General features: G+C 52.8%; 1 protein-coding gene and 1 non-coding gene across 3 annotated transcripts; one reads left to right on the top strand and one right to left on the bottom strand.

Annotated features, from left to right (window-relative positions):
• Positions 1-296: 296 nt before the first annotated feature.
• Trnak-uuu (transfer RNA lysine (anticodon UUU)) lies at positions 297-369 on the bottom strand. The gene has a single exon. It is a non-coding gene; the product is annotated as a tRNA-Lys (tRNA).
• A 931-nt stretch (positions 370-1,300) lies between these two features.
• On the top strand, positions 1,301-21,337 carry Aloxe3 (arachidonate lipoxygenase 3). 2 transcript variants are annotated; one of them, XM_003466236.5, is made up of 15 exons: positions 1,301-1,588; positions 2,146-2,350; positions 3,363-3,444; positions 5,186-5,305; positions 5,629-5,754; positions 8,238-8,341; positions 8,820-8,992; positions 9,693-9,836; positions 9,930-10,133; positions 10,229-10,315; positions 10,414-10,583; positions 11,122-11,243; positions 14,038-14,138; positions 14,666-14,836; positions 20,514-21,337. In XM_003466236.5, exons 1-15 carry the CDS (start codon positions 1,442-1,444, stop codon positions 20,691-20,693), a joined length of 2,136 nt encoding a protein of 711 aa, XP_003466284.1. In that variant the 5' UTR covers positions 1,301-1,441; the 3' UTR covers positions 20,694-21,337. The 2 variants fall into 2 exon arrangements, with proteins under 2 accessions (XP_003466284.1, XP_063098758.1); XM_063242688.1 differs by lacking the exons at positions 1,301-1,588; positions 2,146-2,350 and adding an exon at positions 2,769-2,940.
• Positions 21,338-23,061: the final 1,724 nt, after the last annotated feature.

Below are 23,061 nucleotides of genomic sequence, written 5' to 3'. Positions count from 1 at the left end.
TTGAGTTGATAGGTGTTAGTTTGATTTGGTCAGTCGGCATGTAGATGTAACTGTGCCTTTAAAGGTATGCAATAAAATTTGTCAGTTTATAGCAAAAACATTGATAAACCAAGATCGTGATGTTTAAAAATCCTTACCCCCCCTGTCATTCCTTACAACTTCAGAAATGAACTAAGACGATTTTCTTCTGAAAAAACATTACTTTTTATTGTACTTTCTCATCACTTTGCTTGAAGTAGCTTAAGGTAAGTACTTTCCCAAACACCGCTGAGTTTAAAGGGGCAAAAAAACGAAGACGCCCGAACAGGGACTTGAACCCTGGACCCTCAGATTAAAAGTCTGATGCTCTACCGACTGAGCTATCCGGGCTCTTTCTAAATCAGCGTTCCTCCTTCTAGAAGAGTTCTTTATACATAAATGCGCATGCCCGCGGAAGCCGCCAATGAGAGCGCGTCTGGGCGGAGTCCGCAGCCTGCAGAAGCCAGCGCGGCGGCCCCGACCGGTTGTGTTTTCTCCAGCCTCTTGCTCAAAGTCGCCGCGGACTTGCGGTGTCGGCCCCGGCCGCGCGGGGCCGCTGCGGACTACGGTCTTCCCACGCTGGGCGGTTGCTCCCTGGCAGCTGTGACCCGAATCTCGGATCACCCGGACACCCGGGCGCCCTCCCACGGAACTGCGGGCGCAGACAGAGTGGAACGCAGAGAATGCTCCGTGAGGCCTCCGCCGCTTTGCGCCGAGCGCGCCACTCTGCCCCCTGGCTGGCCCTGTCTGTCTGTCACCAGGGGAGGCTGCGGTCGCCTGTGCGAGGGGAGGGGACGGACGCCGAGCTCCGGGGAGGGCTGGATGTGTGGACCCTCCTGGCGTACGCTGAGCTGCGTGGACGACTCACCTTCCTGGGCTGCAGTCACCTGTGATGTATGGCTGAGTGTGGCTGCGGTGTGCGGGAGTCACACGTGCGTGGCTCACGTAGGACAGTTCTGCCTGGGAGACAGACAGGAGGAAGGGTCGGGGGAAAACTGGGGAGTGGGTGGACTAGGGCCCTGGAGCGTCAGGCGAGCGCTGGACTAGGCGGGAGGCAGTGTCCCTGTCACACAGGCGACACCTCCTGGTGCTTGCGTTCCAGTGTTTTGTTCCTCCCTCCCCGGTGGACCCAGACTTCTGATGTTTATCTAGTTAGTCAGCCGGAGGGACCGGCTGTGCCAGAGGTGCGCAAGCAAGTGCTGGAGCGCACGCCTGGGTGGGGAGAGTGAGCCAAAGCAGCTGGCCGGCCCGCCCGCCCGCCCGGAGCTTCGGTGGGAGAGAGCTCAGAGCATCGGAGACTGCTGGGTCCTGCCTCCCCCCGGCCTCCTCGCTCCCGCCCAGCAGCCCACCCTGTCCATCCGTCTGTCCGAGTGGCTCACCTGCTCCAGGCCGGCGTGGCTGGACACTGTCCTTCCCCCCCATCATGGCAGTCTACCGCCTGTGTGTGACCACGGGTTCCTACCTGAAGGCTGGCACACTGGACAACATCTCTGCCACACTGGTGGGCACGTGTGGTGAGAGCCCCAAGCAGCGGCTGGACAGAGCGGGCAGAGACTTCGCCACCGGATCGGTAAGTTAGGTGTAAGGAGAGAGGCGGGAACTGAGGGGAAGAGCTCCTGGGAGACCCTGAAGGAAAGGAGGCTCTTTCCTGCTAAACCGGGGTGCTCGTCCTGACCTGGTCACCATTCCTTTTGTGTCCTCTGACTTTGCTGAGATGACAAACCTCCCCAGGTGGTGCTAAAGAGGATGGGGTACTAGGCAGGGGTCCAGACTTCCTTTGGCTTCCTGGCTCCTCCTATAACTGACCTGGGCTTTGAGCTCATCCCTTCCCTGTCCATGCTGGGTTTCCTCTTCTCTGGAGGAATCATCCCGCCTTACAGCTCAGCTGTTTTTTGGTGGCCACACAGGGGTGCCCCGCTGGCCAAGGTAGTAGCCAGGGAAATCCAGGGACACTCTGCTCACACACCCCCGGAGCTCCTGCTTCCTCTTGAGTGAAGGACTATCTTTTTTCATTCGTACGAAGGCACTGCAGGGTCAGCATACACGGAGGTGTGCCGCACCTTGCAAGGGCTGAGGTGGCCTTAGTAGCTCCTTGCCTCTCACTAGCTTGCCTCCTTGCTTGCTCAGGTGCAGAAGTACAAGGTGCGCTGCCCAGCAGAGCTGGGCGAACTCTTGCTGCTGCGTCTACACAAGGAGCGCTTCGCTTTCTTCCGGAAGGACCCCTGGTACTGCAGCCACGTCACTGTCACTGCCCCAGATGGCACTGTCACCCACTTTCCCTGCTATCAGTGGATTGAGGGCTACTGCACCGTGGAGCTGCGTCCAGGAGCAGGTGGGCCGGGGGAGAGAGCTGCACTGTATGTAAAAATCTGTGGGGATCCGGAATGGGGTGTCCCAGAGCCCACAGGAGAGAGAACAGAGTTGGCTTTAGGAACGTGAGGCTCCCAAGTAGATGCATTGTGAAAGTTTGTCATTGAAGTCCTGAAACGCAGGGACTTTGGGGTCTGTGTTTACTCCTCAAGAGGCACATGTAGATACACACACCTGTGTGCTTGTATGAACGTTCACACAAGCAGTCTTCAGTCCGCAGACTTCCCTAGAGAATTCTACACTTCCCCAGAGAGTTCCTCTGAAGCCCAGAAAGAAATTAACCTGCAAGCTAATCAGACCTGAATAGAATTCCTCAATGTTTAGAGAATTCAGCTGGGAGGCCCTGCCCCTTTTTTCTGGCTTTTCGACCATTGATGGAATCTCTTGGGGGACGAGTTAGGCTCCCTTATTGGATTTGTGGGGGGATTTCTAGGATGCTGAGCTCCAGTGTCTTCTGGATCCAGATCTGTCTGGCCAACGGAGGCAACTTTAGGGCTGCTCTGTGCGCTGAGATGAGTCTCAGTGAGTGAGAGATGGACATTCTAAGTCAAGGTGAGGCATGTGGTTACCCCATGACCCACAGCGAGCTCTTCATAGACTCCGCTGTAAAACCCTGCCTGTCATCACAGCACATCCACAACGTTACAGGATGTATTTATCCAGTCATTCATCAGGTGCACATTACGGGCGTGGTGCCAGGTGTCATGCAAGACACTGGGAATACAAAACATATCGGCATGACTTTTGTTTAGATAGAAGGTACACAGGCAATAGTTGGAAGATTATTAAAATTTGAGGGTCCAGTCACCTCAAATCCCTGATGAATGACAAAGAGCACAAGGCCGTCCCGATCCAGCTCACGTGGAGGTGGTTGTGGGACTGGGCTCAAGGGTGGGGCAATTTGGGCAAAGTTTGCAGGAGAGGGTGTGGTTTGAAAATGGATTTTTATGAAGAATGTTTTTCATTCCCCACAGCTAGAACTGTTTGTCAGGACACCCTGCCCCTGCTTCTGGATCACAGAAAGCGTGAGCTCCAGGCCCGACAGGAATGCTATCGGTGAGGGCAGCCTAATTTACCTTCTTTTCCTGTGACTATTCTGACCTTGGTCTTACTCGGATTAGTCTAACTCTGATTCAGTTCCAACCTTGGTTTCCAACTCCTGCTTAAGACCCATTTAAACCCAGCCCCACCCTGAGTCTGGACCCAGAAACCAGTAGAGGCCATCATCTCTGGCTGGAAACGTAGCTATACTCAGCAGCGTGGCACTTGCCTGGCATAGCACCGGTGTGGGCATTTATGTCCTCACATGCTCTCCTGAGGGCTGGAGTGCAGCTCAGTGGCATACACAAGGCCCTGGACTCAACTCCCCGCCCACTGCAAATCCTAATGTGAAGCCCCGTGCATTCATGGAGAAAAATCCATTTCTTCGTTGCATACCTAGAAAATAAAAAGGTGGTCTCTGGAGTTCTAATCTGAAATCATGTCTTTAAAACCTGAAGCTTGGGCTGGGTCCAGCAGCATGAAGGCTGGGGCAGGAGGACTGTAAATTGGAGCACAGTTTGGGCAATTTAGGAAGGCCCTGACTCAGAAAAGAGCAGCAGGGAATCCTCTTGAATGGTTCCACACTGTATTGATATGTTTGATGCTAGTATACGAAGTTATACTCAAAGATTTCAAGGAAAGAGACACTATGGTAACTACTATTAAGTCGGATTATCTTGTGGTGAAACACTATGTTGCTTAAATTGTTCTGTTCTGACCTGTGTTGTTAGGTCCTCTTTTATCTCAATCTTCCCCTTTTAAAAAAATTTTATTATTATTATTTTTTAATTAAGGGAAAATTTTTTTTAAAAGTAGCCAGATATATTATAGTAACTTTTTTGATTTCCTATTGACTTGATTTGAAGTCCTATATTGCTCCCACCATCTTGTTTTGACTGATTTTACTCTATTCCGTCCTGTTTGATAGTATCAAGGTTGATGGTATAGGCAACTACTTTGAAGGCAATAAGATTCACTATGATGCCCATTCTGGTTTGCCTGTTATCTTCTTTTGAAGTTCAGTAATGTCTCCAATGTTTAGGTTTTATTGGTTTTGTTCTGTACTGTTTAGTTCAATTTTTTTATTATAACTGATGATGTAGGCAGTTCTTGTTAAGGTAACAAGAAGCATTATGGTGACCATTGTTGATTTCCTTGTATTCTGTTTTTACATCATGCACTATGTCTATCCTTTGTTTTGACTGACTGCTTTGTTTTGTCACATTTGGTTTTATTCTCGTCCAAAAAAAAAAAAAGTAATAAGAACTGTGTGAGTAATAAAACCCAAAATGTGTAAATGTTATTGTAAAAAAAAGAGGAAAAGAAAGTGCTCTAAAGAACACAACTGCAAGTGTGTTTAGGTGTGTAAGACAGATGACCATATTGCTAAGTTTTTGTTGGATCACTGAACACAACTGTTTGCAGTCTCACTGTTTGAATGTTCACTTTGTATGCTTAATTTTGTAACTTGATCAACTATTTCTAAGATGATAATATGTAATCTATTAACTAGTGATTGCTTACTGATTATTTTTTTTTGAAATTCTGTATTACTTGTATCCTTTTACTGTTTTGTTTTTCTTTAAATTAAAAAAAAACTGAAAAAAAAAAAAAACAGCAGTGGGGAAAAAAAGGTGCTGAGACAGTGCAAAGACCCTGGGTTCAATCCCCAATACCCTATCAACAAACAAAAGTATAACAGCTGAGAGTGTTTATCTCAAGTTTGCTCTGCCCTCCCGGCTTCTCTCCCGGGCAGCTGGAAGATATACCACCCTGGCTTCCCTCGCATGGTGGATGTTAGCAGCTTTGAGGAGATGGAATCAGACAAGAAATTTACCTTGACCAAGACAATGCCTTGTGCAGACCAGGGTGACAGGTGAGAGGCGGGCCTTGGGAAGGAGGGAGAGGAGGGCCAGGGGAAGGTCAGATGGGAGGCTGAGACTGGGCAGCCTGGAGGGAAGGAGGGGTTGGGGTTCATAACAAATGCAGTTTCTTTCAAGTGCCAGGAAAAGAGGGGCCTGGGAGTGGAGTTTGGGGAGAGCACCGAGGCGAGAAGGGGGTTTCAGATGAGCAGCAGAACAGGGGAAATCTGGGAGCAAGGGGAAGGACCTGGCACAGGGCGGGCCCCAAGGGAGGGATGGAGAGAGGGCCTCGGGCCGCTGACGGGCTTCTGTCTTTCTGTTCCCCTCCCCGTGCCAGCCCCGGGAACCGGTACCTGCCCGGGTTCCCCATGAAGATTGACATCCCGTCCCTGCTCCACATGGAGCCCAACATTCGCTACTCAGCCACCAAGACGGCCTCCCTGCTCTTCAACGCCATCCCCGCGTGAGCACACCCTCTCTGCACCCCACGGCCTGTGCCTGGGTGCAACCGCACCTTCTGCAGCAGCTTGCCCCCCCACTCGCCTAGACTCCCTCTTGTGTCCCCCAGTCTCCCTTCTCCTTGTCCCTTGGTCTCTTCCCCTCCACCTACTTTGCGCCACCTCGAAGAGCACCTACCCCAACGCCGCACAGTGCCACAGTGTCTACTGAGACAGAAAGGCCTGGTCTTCGGTTAAGCCAGACGGCTGCAGGTTCAAGTCCTAGAACCAGCGTTTCCTGGCTGTAGGCCTTTGAGTTTCACCGTCTCTAAACAGTTTCCTAGCTTGTTAAATAATAAATAACATCCATCCCTACCTCTCAGACTTGGAGGGAAATGAGATAACTCCCCAGGACAAAATAATCTCTCAACAGGGGCTCCCTAGTACTGCTGTTTGAAAATAGCCTTTAGCTGGGAGGAATTTACATCTTCACTAAGGAGGCTGTGTGCAGTTAATTAGCTGTTAGAGCACTCGGTTACAGTGTAATCATAAACAGCAGGGCTCTAAGTGTGCCGTGCCTGGAGGGTCCTTCTGTACCCGGGGGTGCCTAGAGAGGACAGGGGTCAGCTGGTCTAGATGGTAGCTCTCATGGAGAGAAGAGATAAATAGGCAGGTCCTACTGTCTAAATACAGGACAGTTGACCAGCTGCTTTAGTGGGGAACAGGAGATTCAGCTGGCCAGCTGCGCAGGGGCTGCTCAGAGGACCCAGAGGAAGCCAGGACAAGGCCTGGGACCTCATCGCCTGAACTTCTGTGTTTTTTGTTTTGTTTTTGCTTTTTTTTTTGGATGACTTTACTACTCACTGTGTAGTAAAGGCTGGCCTTGACCACACTTATGTAGCCCAGGCTGGCCTTGACCACACTTATGTAGCCCAGGCTGGCCTCAAACCCAGGGTGATACTCTTGCCTCAGCCTCCAGAGTGCTGGGATGACAGGCGTGTGCCATCATGCCCCACTCAACTTCTGTTCTTAGAATGATTCTTTCTGAGGATAAGCAGGACAGGGAGTGGGTATGGGCGGTAAGCAACAGTTCAAGAGCATCTCAGGTGGCCACAGGAGGCCCAGGCTTCAGAAAAAGAACAGGTCATGAGGCCCTAACAGGGCTGAAAGGTCAGAAGAGCATCTGAGTTAGTAGAGAGCACCCTTAAGTGGCTCCCAGATGGCTGTGGAAGGGTAGTCAGAAAAGAGCTTAGAAGAACACAGGGACCACCAGTGTGGCTCCGAGTTGAGGGTGGGGTGACTGCTCGGCGTTCTAAAGGACATTTGCAAAGTGCCTCCTAGGCCTCTGTGTTGTGGCTGAGTTCCTGGCCAGTCTGTCTCTCTCCTGGGTTTTGATTCATCGGCGCTGAGGGAACGTGTGTACACTGAGTGACCGAGCACGCTGTGATCTAGGCGAGCTTAGACCCTGTGCCTGTCAGGTCTCTGGCCCCCACCACGTGCCCTCTGCCTTCCCCAGCTCTCCTCAGTCTTTAGGGCACATTCAGCGCCTTCACATACCCTGTCTTACTGCCCGATTGCGGCAAGCTGCCTGTTCTGGGCTCCCTTGTCTGCTCTTTGGTGAGTGGTTATTAGGAGTAGGGTGTGTTGGGGCGCACAGATCTGGGAAGCTTGCAGCCTAGTGGAGATGGTATATGTGTCCTCTGTGTACAGTGTCATACGGGGAAAGGTCTGAGCTGTGTGTTTTGGAGGAGGCCACCACGGCTTCGTTCAGGAGTCTACATCTTAGGTGTATCTAAGAACAGAGAGACCGTGTCCCGTAGGAGATGGCTTACCGGGTAAGAACTGGCTGGAACAGAGCCCTGGAAGCGAGGGAAAGCCAATTTAATTTCAGTCACTTCCTCCATTGTAAAATGATATTCACTGAAAAAAACAAAACAGAATTCGGGGCCGGGGATTTAGCTCAGTGGCATAAGCGCCTGTCTGGCAAGCACTAGGTCCTGAGTTTGATCCCTGGTACCAAAAAAAAAATAAAAAACTAAAACAAACCCAAGCGGTATAAACATCTGCAAAGAAGACCTATCCCTCTTGCCAACTCTGCTTTCACCGGCCCAGAAGTGTACAAAGTCTACACCTGGTGACATTAGAAAGGCAGGCCTTGTCTAGTGGAGAGGGTGAAATTCATGGCGATCCAGATTTCACAGTTGGGGTCTTGCTTTGCAGGCAGGGGTGGGGGGGGGTGAAGGTCTATGACAAGAATGACCCTTGGATAAAGTGACCAAAACCTCAGTGAGGGTGGCTTTTCTGCATCCAAGGCCAGGGGCGCTGGCCACTTCACCTGCAATGGCTGTATTTCACCTGAAACTCTGTCGGCCTCTCTGGAATTCTAGGCTTACTTCCCACGGGGCTTCTTAGGCGCCTCTGCTGCAGGGACGCCCTGCAGTTCTCTCCAGCTTGGGGCACAGTGGCTTCACCAGCCCCAGGCCCGTTCTCACCTTCCCCTCCCCCTCAGGTCCTTGGGCATGAAGATTCGGGGGCTGCTGGACCGCAAGGGGTCCTGGAAGAAGCTGGACGACATTCGGAATATCTTCTGGTGTCACAAGACCTTCACTATAGGTGCGGGGCATCTATCAGTCGCGGGACATCTGTCCTTCACCTTGCCTCAGGCCAGACCCCTTCCTCCAGTCCCAATCTTCCCTGGGAGCCTTCTGGGTTTGGGGGGAGATGCTCTGCTTTCACTGGTGGCATGTTCCAGCGTCCCCATGGGAACTCAGGTGCCACCTCTGATGGGGAGGGTAAGAACGTGTTAATGAGAATCCTGATGAGGAGCACACAACTCACTTCCCTGTTCCTAGCATCAGACGTTCTGGGCTTTGAGGTCAAAAGGGCTTAGGTTCAAATCTTTGCTCTGCCATTCAAGTAAGCAAGTGACCCCATCTGTCAAACCTTGGTATTCAGCATTCAGTCAAAGATGTACCTACCTCATAAAGATAGTGGAGGAAACCTAAGCCACAGCGATGAGCAAAGGGCTGGACAGGACCAGACTCTAGGGAAGTAATTTCCAGACCTGCTAGTCCCCTCTCTTGCTCCTTAGAGTATGTCACAGAGCACTGGTGTGAGGACAACTTCTTCGGGTACCAGTACCTGAATGGCGTCAACCCTGTCATGCTCCATTGCCTCTCCAGCTTGCCAAGCAAGCTGCCCGTCACCAATGACATGGTGGCCCCCTTGCTGGGACCAGACACCTGTCTGCAGACAGAGCTAGAGGTGGGTGAGGACCTCCGTAGGGGGCTTGATAGGAGGGAGGCAACTGGGTGGCCATCATGGATGAGGGATGAATTCGGGGAAGGGAAGAATGGCCCAGGCCTGGGGCCTTAGCCCCTGGGCAGCCTGTTCCTGCACCTTTCCAACTGAGGAGCCGGACCAGGGCCAGATGGGGCTTGGGACGGTCTGAGGCCTCTTCTGAGGCCCAGAAAATAGGCCAATGGAAGAGCCTCCACATGTAGCTGGGACGGTCATGCAGGCCTAGGAGCTCAGAGGGCATGGGGGCAGGTGATGACCCTCTCTCTCCGGGGCAGCCATGCCTCAGACCTTTTTTGCAGGGTAGTTAGTTGTTGCTGGGTGTTGATTTTGTTGTTATTGAATATACTGAGGTTAAATCTCAAAGGGAAAGGGGACGTAGGAAGGACCAGGTGTGGAAGGACCAGGACGCTGGCTTGTCCTGGATGCTGGCTTGTCGGGGATGCAGATCAGGTGAGGGGTTGCATAAGGCGCTGGAGACAGACTCATCCGGACCTCATGCTGCACCTTCTGGGAAGGGTGAGGTACCCAGCGTTGGCTCTTAGCCCGGGCATCGAGAATTGCTGAGGCCGCACTGGGGACCTTGGCTCCTTCCTGTGGCGCAGAACTGAGAGGGAAGCGGAGCGCGGGTGCGAAGGGCAGCTAAGCCTCTGCTCGCCTTTTCCAGAGGGGCAACATCTTCCTGGCCGACTACTGGATGCTGGCCGACGCCCCGGTCCACTGTTTAAACGGCCGCCAGCAATACGTGGCCGCCCCGCTCTGCCTGCTGTGGCTCAACCCCCAGGGGGCGCTGCTGCCGCTGGCCATCCAGGTGAGCCGGGGGCGGGGCTTCGGGGGGCGGGGCTTCGGGGCGGGGTCCGGGCGCCAAAGCCTTAGCCCCACCTCCTTTTACTCTGGCTCGCAGCTCAGCCAGACCCCCGGGCCCGAGAGCCCCATCTTTCTGCCCACCGACTCCGAGTGGGACTGGCTGCTGGCCAAGACATGGGTGCGCAACTCGGAGTTCTTGATACACGAGAACAACACGCACTTTTTGTGCACGCATTTGCTGTGCGAGGCCTTCTCCATGGCCACCCTGCGTCAGCTGCCGCTCTGCCATCCTGTCTTCAAGGTTGGTGCCACGCAGGGACGGGACCAAAGTGGGGGGGGGGCCCGAGCGGCCCTGTTGCTGGACTGTGGACTCACCTGACCGCGTTCTGTTGGCAGCTCCTGCTTCCCCACACTCGCTACACGCTGCAGGTGAACACCATCGCCAGGGCCACGCTGCTCAACCCAGAGGGCCTCGTGGACCAGGTGCAGCCTCTCTTCTTTGGAAATGGCCCTTCTGGCTCTGCCCCAGGCCCTGGGTGGAGGTCCGGCCAGCCCGGGGCTGAGTTGTGCTGTGCCTACAGGTCACATCCATCGGGAGGCGAGGCCTCCTCTACCTCATGAGGACGGGTCTGGCCCACTTCACCTACACCAATTTCTGCCTTCCGGATAGCCTGCGGGCCCGTGGTGTCCTAAGTATTCCCAACTACTACTACCGAGATGATGGCCTGAAGATCTGGGCAGCCATTGAGAGGTGTGAGCCCAGCAGGGCTGTGCCCATGCCAGCCGGGGTTCTTGGGGCTGGGGATCCCAGGTGTGCCCAGACTCCAGCCAGCATAGGGACTGCCCGAGGGTAGGATTTGGAGTTGGGGTCCCCTGCGAAATGGCCAGTAGCTGTGGGCTACAGAGGGACTGGTACATGCACATACAGTGGAGGAGGAGAGAAGGGATGGGCTGTCCATCAGCTAAGGTTGGCTGGCGACTCCAGGCAGGCAGGCAGGCAGATAGGGCTCTCTCCTCAGGGCTGCTGAGCGCCTGCAAGAGGAGAGGAGGACGCAGCATGAGGTAGACTCTTCCTGGTGGATTCCTCCCCCCACCCCCAGGCCCAGAGCCCTCTTGATTGGGGTGGGGGGTGGGAATTCAGGGGAGCCTGTATACTCAGGTTCCAACTGGAAAAGGAGTCCCCACTGAATCGCTATGGACTCAGTGGACTCGAGCTCTCTGCCTCTCCCCAGCCTAAGTGGTAGTGGGCCTGAGGCTCCTCCAGGGCCACCAGCATCTCTTTCCTGCAGCTTTGTCTCCGAAATCGTGGGCTACTATTATCCCAGTGATGAATCCGTGCGGCAGGACTTGGAGCTGCAAGCTTGGGTCGGCGAGATTTTCACTCAGGCGTTCCTGGGCAGGGAGAGCTCAGGTATCTGTCCCTCTCTGGCACTGCCCTCCCTGAGCCCTGCCTCACCCCCACCCTGGATTAGTAACTGTATTCTCTGCTCATCTTTGAATCAGTTCTTCTTATTATTATATTTTGACTTTGCTATTACTGTCCCACTTAGAGATGAGGAATTAGGAACAGGAGAGGCTGCAAAAGCGGGATCCCAGCTTCAATTCCCCCCCCAAACACTTGCTTTCCAATAGGGTCCCCCAGCCCATCTATGCATACACAAAGCTGCCCCTTCGCCCCAGTTTATTGAGCTCTGTCAATATGCAGCATGTGGCAGAAGGCATCTCTGACTTCTAAGGATTCTGGAAACTCCTCTCGTGCCCTCTTGTGCCTGTTCTGCCAAGTGGTCCCTCTGGTCCCCAGCCTCTTCACACCTTAGAGCGGATGCTGCTGCTACCAGACTCTTGACTATGCCTTTCACCCAGCCTTTGCTGTTCCCTGTCATCTGACACTGGCCGAGAGGCCCCTTGAGCTGTCCTCTCTGGAGCCTCTCCCAGCCTTCCCTCCTTCAGCTCAGTGCCGGGCAGATGCCCTGGACCACCTTTCTCTGGCCGCCCTCTGCTCAGGGAGGATATGGCCTGCTTCTCCCTGCCGCAGCTCTTGGTTTGTCCCGGCTGTCTGATGCCTCTTTCTCCTCCTCCCTAATGCAATGACTCCCCTCCTGTTCTTCATCTGGAGTTGATTTCCAGACTCTGAAATCTCACACTTTTCCAGCTCTGGAGGACTTTACATTTTGGTTACCTCACTCTGGCCTTTAAGACCAGCACAGGAAAATTACAAGTTATTTTATAGAGTGACTTCTGGTCCTATTTAGGTTAAAGTGGTTTTAAATGTCCGCTGTCCGGGTCCCCCGTCCTGGTCTGGGGGTCCCCTCAACAGAAACAAAGATTTCAATGGACTTAGTGCTTCTGGGCGCAGACAGAGGAGGGGGGGGCAACTCAGGTCTGGAGCTACTTTGGTCCTAATTGTGGGGGACTCAGAGCTTCACCTTGCTTTTAAATAGATATCAAGTCTCCTGGACAGTAGGAAATGTAACATAACCCACCCAGGAGGTTTAACATTGAGGTTTTGGGAGAGGACCCAGGGTCTTGCCCATTCTAGGCAAATGCCTACCTCCGAGCCCCATCTCCATGCCTGGACTTAGCAAGATTAGCAGGCGTCCCTGGTCACCTTCACAGCCAATACAGGCTCGGATACCCGTGCTTTCTCTCCCAGCTCCCACTTTGTAGCCCAGGCTGGTCTTGAATTTACAAAAAACCCTCCTGCCTCAGCCTCCTAAGTGCTGAGATTACAGGCACGCACCCCCTCACCCGGCTGTTTCCTGTGTTTTTTGTAGCCCTGAAGGCGTACCTAAGGGCTGCATTTTTTCTCAGGTGGTGCCCTCCCTTCTGTGTTGATTGATGGGGGAGGCCCATGACCTCAGGTTGTCTCAGTGGTTGAGATGCCAAGAGTGATTTCTAGGTTACAGTGTTAATCAGCTAGATCTGTCTTGGAGTTTTTAAGGACTTCGTTTCCTTGTGATTTTGCAAACTCACTGTTAGTCCACAACAGTCCTGATCCTGACTGCTTCTCCCAACTGAGGAATTTGTTTCCTATCTAAGACCCAAGGTAGACCTGATTCTGATAGTTCAGCTCTCCTGTTTTGTTTCTGTAGCACTGGGGATTGAACCCAGGGAGCACTGAGCTGCACCCTCCCCAGTGCTTTATAGATCTGTATCTATATCAATATCTATATATTTTTTTTAATTTTTTTTTTTTTTTTTTGGTACTGGGAATTGAACTCATGAGCTTATGCTTGCCAGGCAGGCACTTGTGCTGCTGAGCTAAATCCCTGGCCTTTTTTTCAAACTTTTGAGACAAGGTCTTCCGTGCTAGGTTACCCAGGCTTTGCATCCTCCTGCCTCAGCCTCCTTGTAGTTGGATTACAGGTGTGCACCTCCTTTCTCCTGCCTTCCTGTATTCAGCTTGTCTCTGATTTCATGTATCAGAACATCGTCAGACCGACAACAGTGCTTCCTACTAGTTCAAACTATTTTGGATTCATATATTTACAGGTAATACCCACCAATCTGTGATCCACTGTTTCTCACTTTCTCTTCCATTTTCCGAGGGGAAGTAATAATACGAACTCCAGGAAAATCCCATGGAGAGTCCGATTCCTGCTTCACTTTATTATTCCCAGCTCCAAGTGTAGACCGTGGGCTATAAATGGAACACTGGGGACATTCCCATCCACTCCGGGGCAGATGCCTCGCCCCTCCTCCAGCCTCTCTCTCTGCTCAGTCTGACCCCACACCTCGGAGCCCTCTGACTGCTGTGCCTGCCTCTCTTCCTGCAGTTTCTGTCCACCTTCTGTCCCTTCTAAGAGCGAGTACCGGCATTGATGCTTCTTTCTGACCCATCACCACACTGTCTCTCCTGCTAAGCCCGGCAAAGGGTGATCTGCTACTGGGTGCTTGGATAGATCTTGATACATTTGGTAGAATTCAGTCATTAAATGCTAATATGGGCTGCAGATAAAACCTTGGCGGTCAGGCAGAGGCAGCTTGGTGCTTCCTGAATGGCTCCGTCCTGAATCCCGGCTGGTCCCGTTGCAGGATTCACCTCTTAGGCCCCCTTCAGAGGCCACCTGTGACTCCATCCCAACCCTGGTCTCTTAGACAGTCATAGGTAGTGTCCAGCTCTCCCTCCCTCACTCTCCCCCTGCGGTTAGCCCCACCCCTTAGGAATTCAGCACCTCCCCTCCACACCCCGCTTCTCCACACAGGATTCCCAAGCAGGCTGTGCACCCCGGGACAGCTGGTGAAGTACCTTACTGCAATCATCTTTAACTGCTCTGCCCAGCACGCGGCTGTCAATAGTGGGCAGGTGAGTCTGCAGAGGGAAGACCTGGAGGCCACAGAGGTGTCAGGCTTAGCAGTGGATCTGAGGCCAGAATTCCGGTTGAAAGCGTGGGTGTGTCGGGATTAAGGCTGGAATGGTGCCTAGGTGGAGTGATGGCCCCTGGTGAGTGATGGCTGGGTGGGGCCGGGTCCAGGGTTGCAGTGGAAACTCAGATTGGAGCTATGTTTCCGGTAGGATCTTGAGCTCCTGCCTTGGTGAGTACCGGGTCAGGTGGATGATCAGGTTGTTCTGTGAGGCATGCCAGCCCAGGGCCCTTTTCTAGGATTACCTCCTTTCGGGGTGCGCCTCCCTCACTGATGACTCACCCTACCCAGTCTGGAACGCTGGGTGGGGAATGACAGGGGCTGAGCTGGGCGCCTGTTCCACTCTGGGACTTTCCACGATTCCCTTGTGTCCCAACCGTGAGACTTGGGATCGGAGAGGTGGGGTCAGAAGTGATGAGGAGGGGCTGGTCCTTGCCTTCTGGTGACCATGTGGTCGGGTCTCTGCAGCACGACTTCGGGGCCTGGATGCCCAATGCCCCCTCATCCATGAGACAGCCCCCACCTCAGAACAAGGGGACCACGACCCTGCAGAGTTACTTGGAAACCCTGCCGGAAGTGAACACCACCTGCAACAACCTTCTCCTCTTCTGGCTGGTCAGCCAGGAGCCCAAGGACCAGGTGTGTATGCGCAGGTGGAAATTAGGGATGGATTTTTCAGGGGCTGGGCTTTGGGGCTGGTGATGGTGGCTGTTTCATGGGAAGCTGGGGACTCACTGCCAGAATTTCTGGCCACTGCTGAGCCACTTGGGTTTTTTAATTTCTTCAAGGAATAATGCTTGACCCCAAAGACATATGTTGAAGGAAATATCCATTGCATGAATGGATCACAACTTCCATCCAGTTCACAGGTTTAACCATCCACCCATCCATTTGTCCATTCATCCATCCATCTGTTCATTGACCCATCCATGCATCCACCCAAACATTTAGCAAACATTTTTGGTGTCAGCACAGCCCTGGACAGTTGAGTGAAATCATCCTGCCTTCAAGAAGTTTACAGTCTTCTAGGGAAGATGTAGATAAACGATGAAGGGCCCCACAGAAGTACCTGTAGGGTAATTTCTCCGTTCAACACGTGTTTCCTGAGCACCTGTGGTGTGTCAGACACTGGGTATGAGCAGCCATGAGCTTACATCTGGGGACAGAGGTAAGAATGGGCCCCACAGAACCCACCGAGGGCTGGGAGAACCCTAGAAGTCTTCTTGGAGGAAATGACATCTGAGCTGAAATTTGAGGACAAGGAGGAGTTGGGCAAAGGCGGGCAGGGCTGGTGTCTCTGCAGAAAGACGGGCACAGCCAGAAGGGGCGGGGTGGGGAGTCGCTCAGCATGGTTCAGGGCAGTGCCATGCAGGTGCAGCGGAAGGGGGGGCTGTGTCTGCAGGGTCTGCACCCGGAGGACAGTGGGGAGGCGCTCAGGAGTTTTAGGCCACAGGCGACATGGCTGAATTGTTAGGGCAAGCGTGTCCCTGGGCCTGTGCGAGTGGGTGAGAAGGGCACTTTGGAAATGGGAGGCAGGAGGCGTTAGTCCGGGCCAAGGGAGCAGTGCTTGGACCACCACGTCTCAGCCAGTCACATCTTACAGGGCCAGTCCGCCTCTGCCCCCAGACTTGGTCATGGTTATCTGATGTGTGAGCACACTCACTGCTCATGCCTGGCTCCATCTGGGGCTAGAGAGATTGCGAATGTCTTATCTTCCTAGCAACTTGTTTATGTTTTGTTGTTTTGGAGGTGAGGGGCCCCCATTATGTTCTCCAGGCTGGCCTCAAGCTTCTTGGCCCAAGTGATCCTCCTGCCTCAGCCTCCTGAGTAGCTAGGATTACCATGCTTGACTTAGAAAAAGTTTTTTATGTGTGTTGTAGTCAGGGATTGTGGGGAGAACAGTTAGAATCAGGACATGGGGTTTATAATATTATTTTTATAATGGTTACTGGGAGTTGACACAAGAAAAGGCAGGAAATCTATCCGCAACACCAAAGACATAGAATATTTAGTCACAAGCCTAAATCCTACAGCAGTGTCCCACATGAGTTCAGATTAAAAACCCAGAGTTCATGACAATGCCTCCCACGAGTCCAACTGGAGGCCCAGAGCCCACAAGAAGGACTCACACCAGTCTCTTTTACGGATTTGTGCTGGGAAGGCCCAGGGTCAGCGGGGTGAAGGAGCTGTGCTGGTGGGATGAGGGTTCTACGCTGGAGCCGAGAAGTCACACTCACAACAAAGACCAGGGCTGTCCTGAAAGCACCATAGCTGTCCTCAGCGACACGGAGTCCCAGGGCTCCTCCGATAACAAGCAAAGTCGGGTACATGCCAGGAAGCAGAGAGTTCATCTTGGAGACCAACCAGCACTTGTGTTCCCCTCCTGAGCCAGAAAGCAATGCTCAGTGTGAGGACCAGAGCTTCTCCAGGAGAACCAGTGGCTCAGACAGCAACCCGTGGGAGAACCCACAAGGCCTCCATGTAACAACGCGTTAACGCCTCAAGGCCTCCACACCTCCCTTCTCCACCTGTTTATCCTGGCAACTTTCCTCAGGTGGAGCATCCTCGCTCAGTGCCATGCTGATGTAATCCAGCTGGCGTTAAGTTGACCACCAGTTCTTAACCCATAACAATATGATTTTATTTTATTTTTGTGGGATGGGGACTGAACCCAGGGTCTTCACAGTGAGCTATACCCCTGGCCCTTTTATAATTTTTTTAATACTGGGACAAGGTCTCACTAAGTTGGTTAGCTGCCTAGTCTGGGCTCAAACTTTTGATGCTCTGGGTTCAGCCTCCCAGAGTGCTTGGATTACAACTGTGTCACAGTATCTGACCTTCCTAGGAAATTCTACCTCCATCCTACATCCTGGGAAGGGAAGGAACTTTTTTCTTTTTTTTGTCTTTTTCCTTTTTATCGGTACCGGGGATCGAACTCACGACTGCCTGCTTGCAAGGCAGGCGCTTATGCCGCTGAGCTAAATCCCCAGCCCCCAGTCCTGCCCCTTTCTATACCCACGGGGATGAATGGGCAAGAGGATGAGGGTGGCGAGTTCCCTCCTCAAAAGCCAGTGAGAGGTTTAACAACAGCCACGGCAGCTGTCACTCAGGGTCCCTCCTATCTGTTATTAAATCAGGTTCTCTGCGCATGCTATTTAAAAATAGAAATCGGTATATTTAAAGTCTTGGCATAGTGCCGGCAGACAAGTGTTCAATACACGGTAGCTTCATTTACAGGGGGAGAAACTGGGGTTCAGAGAGATTAAGGAGTTTCCCAGCATGCCATAGCTAGGAAGCAGGCTTTGAATCACCTGTGACACCTCCCTGTTTTGTTCTTTGATGGCCTCACTGTGATTTTAGGAACTAGATATGAATCTCATAAGAACTGGATTTTAGAAAAGACCCATATTATAAAAAAAAACTATAGGCAACCCTAATCAAGGAAAAAATATGCAACAGTAGGAACAGGAGGGGGCGTAGAGCCACAAACACAGACGGATATGGAATCATAAGAAAATACCGCTTACAGTTTAATGCATGAAAATTTGGAAATCTGGATGAAATGAAGATCTTTCCAGGAAAACGTAAACACCTGAAACTCAGGGGGATGGAAACCAACATAAATGTAAAAGATTATGGTGAAACATAAGGAACAAGGGACTCCTGAGTCCTCCAGGCTCTCTGAGAGCCGAGGCAGGGGTGGAAGCTTCCGGAAGCATTTTATTGGGTTGCAGAGTGCAGAGTCCAGTGCTGGCAGTGGTCTAAAGAGGGGCGGTGGGCTCAGCGAGGGCCTCAGTCCAGATCTGCACCCCCGCCCCCATGTGACCGTGGACATGTAATTTGGTCTCATTTTCATCTTTTGTTTTTTCGTTTTGTCTCTTTGAGACAGGGTCTCAATGCGGTTCAGGCTGGCCTTGGGTTCACTTTGTAGACCAGGTTGGACTTGAACTCGTGCAATGATCCACCTGCCTCAGCCTCCTGAGTTCTGGGATTACAGGAGGGCCCACCACCATTCCTGGCCTGTTGGTTTTAAGAGTAGGGAAAAAGGACTCAGGAATGTGAATGGGGGAATGGGGCTGAGGACTAGCTCCTGAGAGACAGGAGGGACCCAGAATGGGTTGCCAGTGAGCCCACCTCTCAAAGGGAGTTTTATAGAGCAAAATCACAAGACAGGTACAACGTGGGTCAAAATTCTGATCAGCCAATAAGATTGCCGGCACAGCTGTTTAGGTAATATTGGTCTGATGCTAGCGAGGGTGCATGAGTGACATCTTAACCTTGGTTGACAGCCTGTAGTCTTATTCCTGTCTTTAGTCTTAGTGGTTTTAGTCTCGGCATTAGTGGGTGGGAGAGGATGGCCCACCCTACTGAGATGATGGGGAGCCTCAAAAGGGTGACACCAGACACCAATAAGCTCGCCCTCCGTCCGTCCCTCAGGGAAGTGTGTAAACCTAGCCATGGTGACTTTGCTCTTCAGATGCGCCCCCAGCCGGGTCCTGATGGAGCTTCATCTTCCACACGACTCCCTCCAGGGCCCAGCCCTGTGCCACTGCCTGCTGCCATTCCTGCCTAATTGAGCTGTCCACGATATTCCCTCCTCTGAAAATGTAACCCTAACTGCAGTGAGCCGGGCAGGGCCCTAATTTCCATCTGGCTGCTTCAAGCAGAGAAGGGTCAGGGTAGGGGAACTTCAGTCAAGGGCTTTCTCCAGAGCGCTAACCTAACAGGCCTCAGGGAGAAGTCAGGCTGTAGTTTAGGAGTGACGGACCCTTTACAGGGTCGATCTGGGGGATCCTAGGAAAGGAGCCTGCCCGCCTGTCTTTGGTCCCATCTGACGGTCACTTGGAGTCTGGCAGCCTCTCCTAAGTATCTTGATGGAACCTCCATGATGATATAGAGGAAATGCTAGGTGTCAAGCTAGACAAGTGCACGTGTCCCCTAAGTTGAAGAATAAATTCTAGGGAACAACGGAGGCTAAGAGTAGGGAAACTTATTGGAGAAGGAATGGACAGAGGCATGGGGAATGGGAGGCAGGAGGGGTCCAAAATGGGCTGCTTTGTTTTCGTTATTTATAAAGTGAGAATGATAAAGAGTATCTGTCTTAAGGGTTTGGTGTACGGGTCAGGCTTATTTGTGAGCTGTTACTAAGAAAATGGAGTCAGGCGTGGAGGTGCATGGCTGTCATCCCGGAACTCTGGGAGGCTGAGGCAGGAGGATTGCAAGTCTGAGTTTATCCTGAGAAATTGAGCAACTTCACAAGAGCCTGTCTCCTGGGGCCGTATCTCAGTGTCGAGGCCCTGGATTCAGTCCCTCTTGCTGCAAAAACAAAAAATGTAGAGAAATAAATAAATCAGCCAGTGAAGGCGAATGTTGTAAGACAATAATGTGCCATGAAGAAGTGTTGTCTAGAAATGAAAGGTCAGCTCAAACTTGTGAAATCTCGCCATATAATTTATTACACCAATAAGGAAAGATGCCGTGTAATCATCTTGGTACACGCTGGAGAAGCACTTGGTCGGTATGAACAGTCATTACTAATAAAAACTCAGTGTAAATGACAACCCCTAAGGCACTGGGGCTGGGGGTGCAGCTCAGTGGGACAGCAGGACAATTGCCCAGCATGTGTGAAACCCTGGCTTCTGTTCTCAGCACTGTGGAGGAGGAAAAAAGGCATTTATAAAAACCAGGGGCAGGAACTGCAGTTATGAAATACTGTTCTAAAGGGCTTTGCCAATCTGATAAAACATGACATAAATTTTTAAAACATCAGCAGTCCAGCTGAGCAAGGTGGCACATGCCTGTAAGCCTAGCACTTGGGAGGCTGAGGCAGGAGGATGGCTGTGAGTTCCATCCCAGCCTGGGCTACAGAGTAAGCCCTTGTCTCGAACAAAACAGGTTACCAGTCTTGATAACAGCTGCATCCAGGAAGGTTACACAGGAAGGGCTGTGCTGGCCAGGACAGAGCCTGTGCCCTCCGGCGGAGTGGCCGTGTGATGGGATGGGGAGGGAGGAACAGGCCTGGGCACAGGGTGCTGTCAGCTGGAGTTAATTGTGTTGACTGTGGCTGGCCGTGCTGTAGAGTGGGACGGTCCCTTTCACAGCCACATTCTTCTGTGTTGTGTGGCTTTGGACGCTGGGGGCTCGCTCCCCGTCAGACTGCATGGAATGGTAGCTTGCGGGTGTGATTTTAGTGGCTGTGATCCGGCTGTGCCTTTCACGGCCACCTTGACTGTGTTTTGTTGCCAACCATGGTACTTCCCGATTCTCCATCCCCTGTGAACCCCATCCTGACCATCTCCCATCTGGTTTCCCCCAGAGGCCTCTGGGCACCTACCCAGACCAACACTTCACGGAGGAGGCGCCACAGCGCAGCATCGCCGCCTTCCAGAACAGATTGGCCCAGATCTCCAGGGACATCCGGGAGCGGAACCAGGGCCTGGAACTGCCTTACACCTACCTGGACCCTCCCCTCATCGAGAACAGCGTGTCCATCTGACCTCTGCCGCAGACCGAGGGGCCAGGCACGAAGAAAGCCAGCGTACCAGATGCTTCCTCCTCCCTACCCTCCGCCTAGGTCTTCCTCTCCACCTGTGGGGACTTTTCCCAACCAAGCTGTCTAGCTGTGCCCGAGCTGTGGGGGACCGGCCCAGCAGTATCCCAGGCGAAAGCCATGGCTGAGGTCATATGCACAGTAGACCGCTGGAAAGAGGAAGGAGCCCCCACATCTCTGCCCCGCTTTGGGCAGCCTCGGGTTCCAGCCTCTTGTGGGAATCCACCTCCTCCCGTTGGGATGCCCAGCCCAGCCCTGCTGTCCTCCAGTCCTCCCCATCCCTTCCATGTCATGCTGAGTCTCCCGCCCTCCAAGCCGAGGACCACCCAACCCAGCTTCCCTCTGCAGAAGAGCCTGGGACTGGGCAAGGAGGGCCGTGAGCCTGGACCCAGCAGGTCCCCTTTGCCCTTAGAACCTTTAAGGTACCCAAGCCCAGCTCTCCTGGACGTCCAGCTAAGGTTCCTGGGCCGCGCCCTCTGGCCTCTGCGTGGATGTGGTCTCTGTCCAGCCTTGTCCTACCCTATTCTCACCTCGTTTTTTTTCCTTTTTGCCTTCAAACAGTGACTTCAGTAAAAGCTGACATAAGCTTGCTCCTGTTCCATTTTTCTGTTCTGGTGTATGTGTTGCGTGTGTGTGTGTGCGTGTGTGTGTGTGTATGTGTGTGTGTGTGCATGTGCGTGTGTGTGTGGAGGTGCCGGGAAGGCAGGAGCAGCGAGTCCATCACTTGTGTGTTCTGGAGACCAGCAGCGCCCTAGCTCACCCCCGCCCCGCTGAGCCCTGTATTTGCCTCTTGCCCACCTGCAGCCTGGCATTAGGAGGCAAAGGACCCGAACGTGGGACTAGCAGGGCAAACACCTGGCGTTTTGCAAAGCCTCAGATCTGACTTCAGGACGTGATAGTTTTTAGTGTCCCTCTAAAATCCAGTTCTATTCCTGGACATAGAAGTCTCACCCCCGGCCCTCTGGTGTGTGGGCGGAGCTCTAGGGTGAGTTTGGGCAAAATGAGGGACCGAAAGGCACAGCTGTCTCCAGGCTGGCAGGAGGCCTCCCGAGCACGCTGCCTCCCCACCCTGGACGCCGGGTTGGCGTGGATCCCGCAGCCTGTGTGTCTGTCTGAGGCCCGCTGACTGAGCTATTTGGGGAACTGAAAAACGATACTTTTTATTGGGGGATGCAATTGAGATGCTGGGGTTGCCCACCCTTCCCGCTTTCCTGTCTCCGTCTAGAGTCTGATTTTCTCCCTTCTAGCCACGCAGCCCTCTAAACAGAGAAGTCCCTTCATGGGGGCTCACGCTTGTGACCCTAGAATTTGGGAGGCTGAGGCAGAAGGATCACTGAAAATTTGAGGCTGACCTGAGCTACATAGGAACTAAACTTTAGTTCAGCCTGAACTAAAGAGCAAGACCTTGTCTCAAAACAAAACAAAAGAGATTCATGTGGCCCTCAATTCAGCCATCCATAACTTCTCTTTCCATAGCTTTCTAGTGCCTGACCAAACCACAGACACAGCCTCTCTCTGGCCAAAGGCACGGTGTCTTTGGACAATGATGGGGTGACCGTCCCTCTACCCATACGGGTTGTCCCAAGACACCCACCCCCACATGGCCAGGTGCTTCGTTAGATTGGGCAGGGTCTCTTGGTCCACTTTGGACAATTGTCAATGTCCCTTCTCCAGTCAGTGGGGTCCCCCAGCTGCCTAGTACCAGGCTGCCAGCATCTAAGAAAGCAGCACTCTGTAAAGCGCACCTCCAGGAAAACTCCAGATCTGAGCACCCCTCCCCACTGAGCTGCTGCCGGAGAGACCCTGCTCTGCAGATGTTTGGGGCAGCCACTGCTCCTGGGGCTGGAAAACTGCCCGTCATTATCCCCCAGAACCTTCTCCCTGTTGGGTCAAACTCCTCCCTCTGAGGCAGCGGATGCCTATGTGAGTCAAGGGACCGTCTTTGGCTATGCCACGGGTTAGATTGTCACTTTCTGTATCTGTGTCTCCAGAAAAAGAGAATTCCCAGGTCACTGTGCAGCACGAGATGTTTTTGGAAATCTCTCATCTGCAGATCCTAGCCTAAGAATTTAACTCATTTCCTCAAAATTTTTTTCCACTTTGGAGCAAAAGCAAAGGATTACGAGCTGCTCAGAGGCGCCCCCTTGCGGCCACCTGGCTGTGGTCAAGGCTGGAAACGCGGACCTTCTGAGAAACTCCCTCCTGGAGCAGGGCCCTACTTAGGTCGTCGGTCTTGGGAAAAGGTCGCCTGGTCGCTCTGCGCGGAGATTGCATTGGAAGTCATGCCTATCCTAAAAAATGCTCCCGAGCCAGA

This window comes from Cavia porcellus, unplaced genomic scaffold, assembly GCF_034190915.1.
Source record: "Cavia porcellus strain 051 isolate PalLab524CR breed Dunkin Hartley unplaced genomic scaffold, mCavPor4.1 scaffold_32, whole genome shotgun sequence".
In the NCBI taxonomy this organism is placed as follows: domain Eukaryota; kingdom Metazoa; phylum Chordata; class Mammalia; order Rodentia; family Caviidae; genus Cavia; species Cavia porcellus.
Note: the sequence above shows the minus strand (reverse complement) of the source record. Positions and strands in the feature narration are given on the sequence as shown.

Coding starts and splice junctions, on each gene's coding strand:
- Aloxe3 (XM_003466236.5), top strand. CDS start 1,442: ATGGCAGTCTACCGCCTGTGTGTGACCACGGGTTCCTACCTGAAGGCT. Junction 1,589..2,145: donor GAGACTTCGCCACCGGATCG/GTAAGTTAGGTG, acceptor TTGCTTGCTCAG/GTGCAGAAGTACAAGGTGCG. Junction 3,445..5,185: donor GCCCGACAGGAATGCTATCG/GTGAGGGCAGCC, acceptor TCTCCCGGGCAG/CTGGAAGATATACCACCCTG.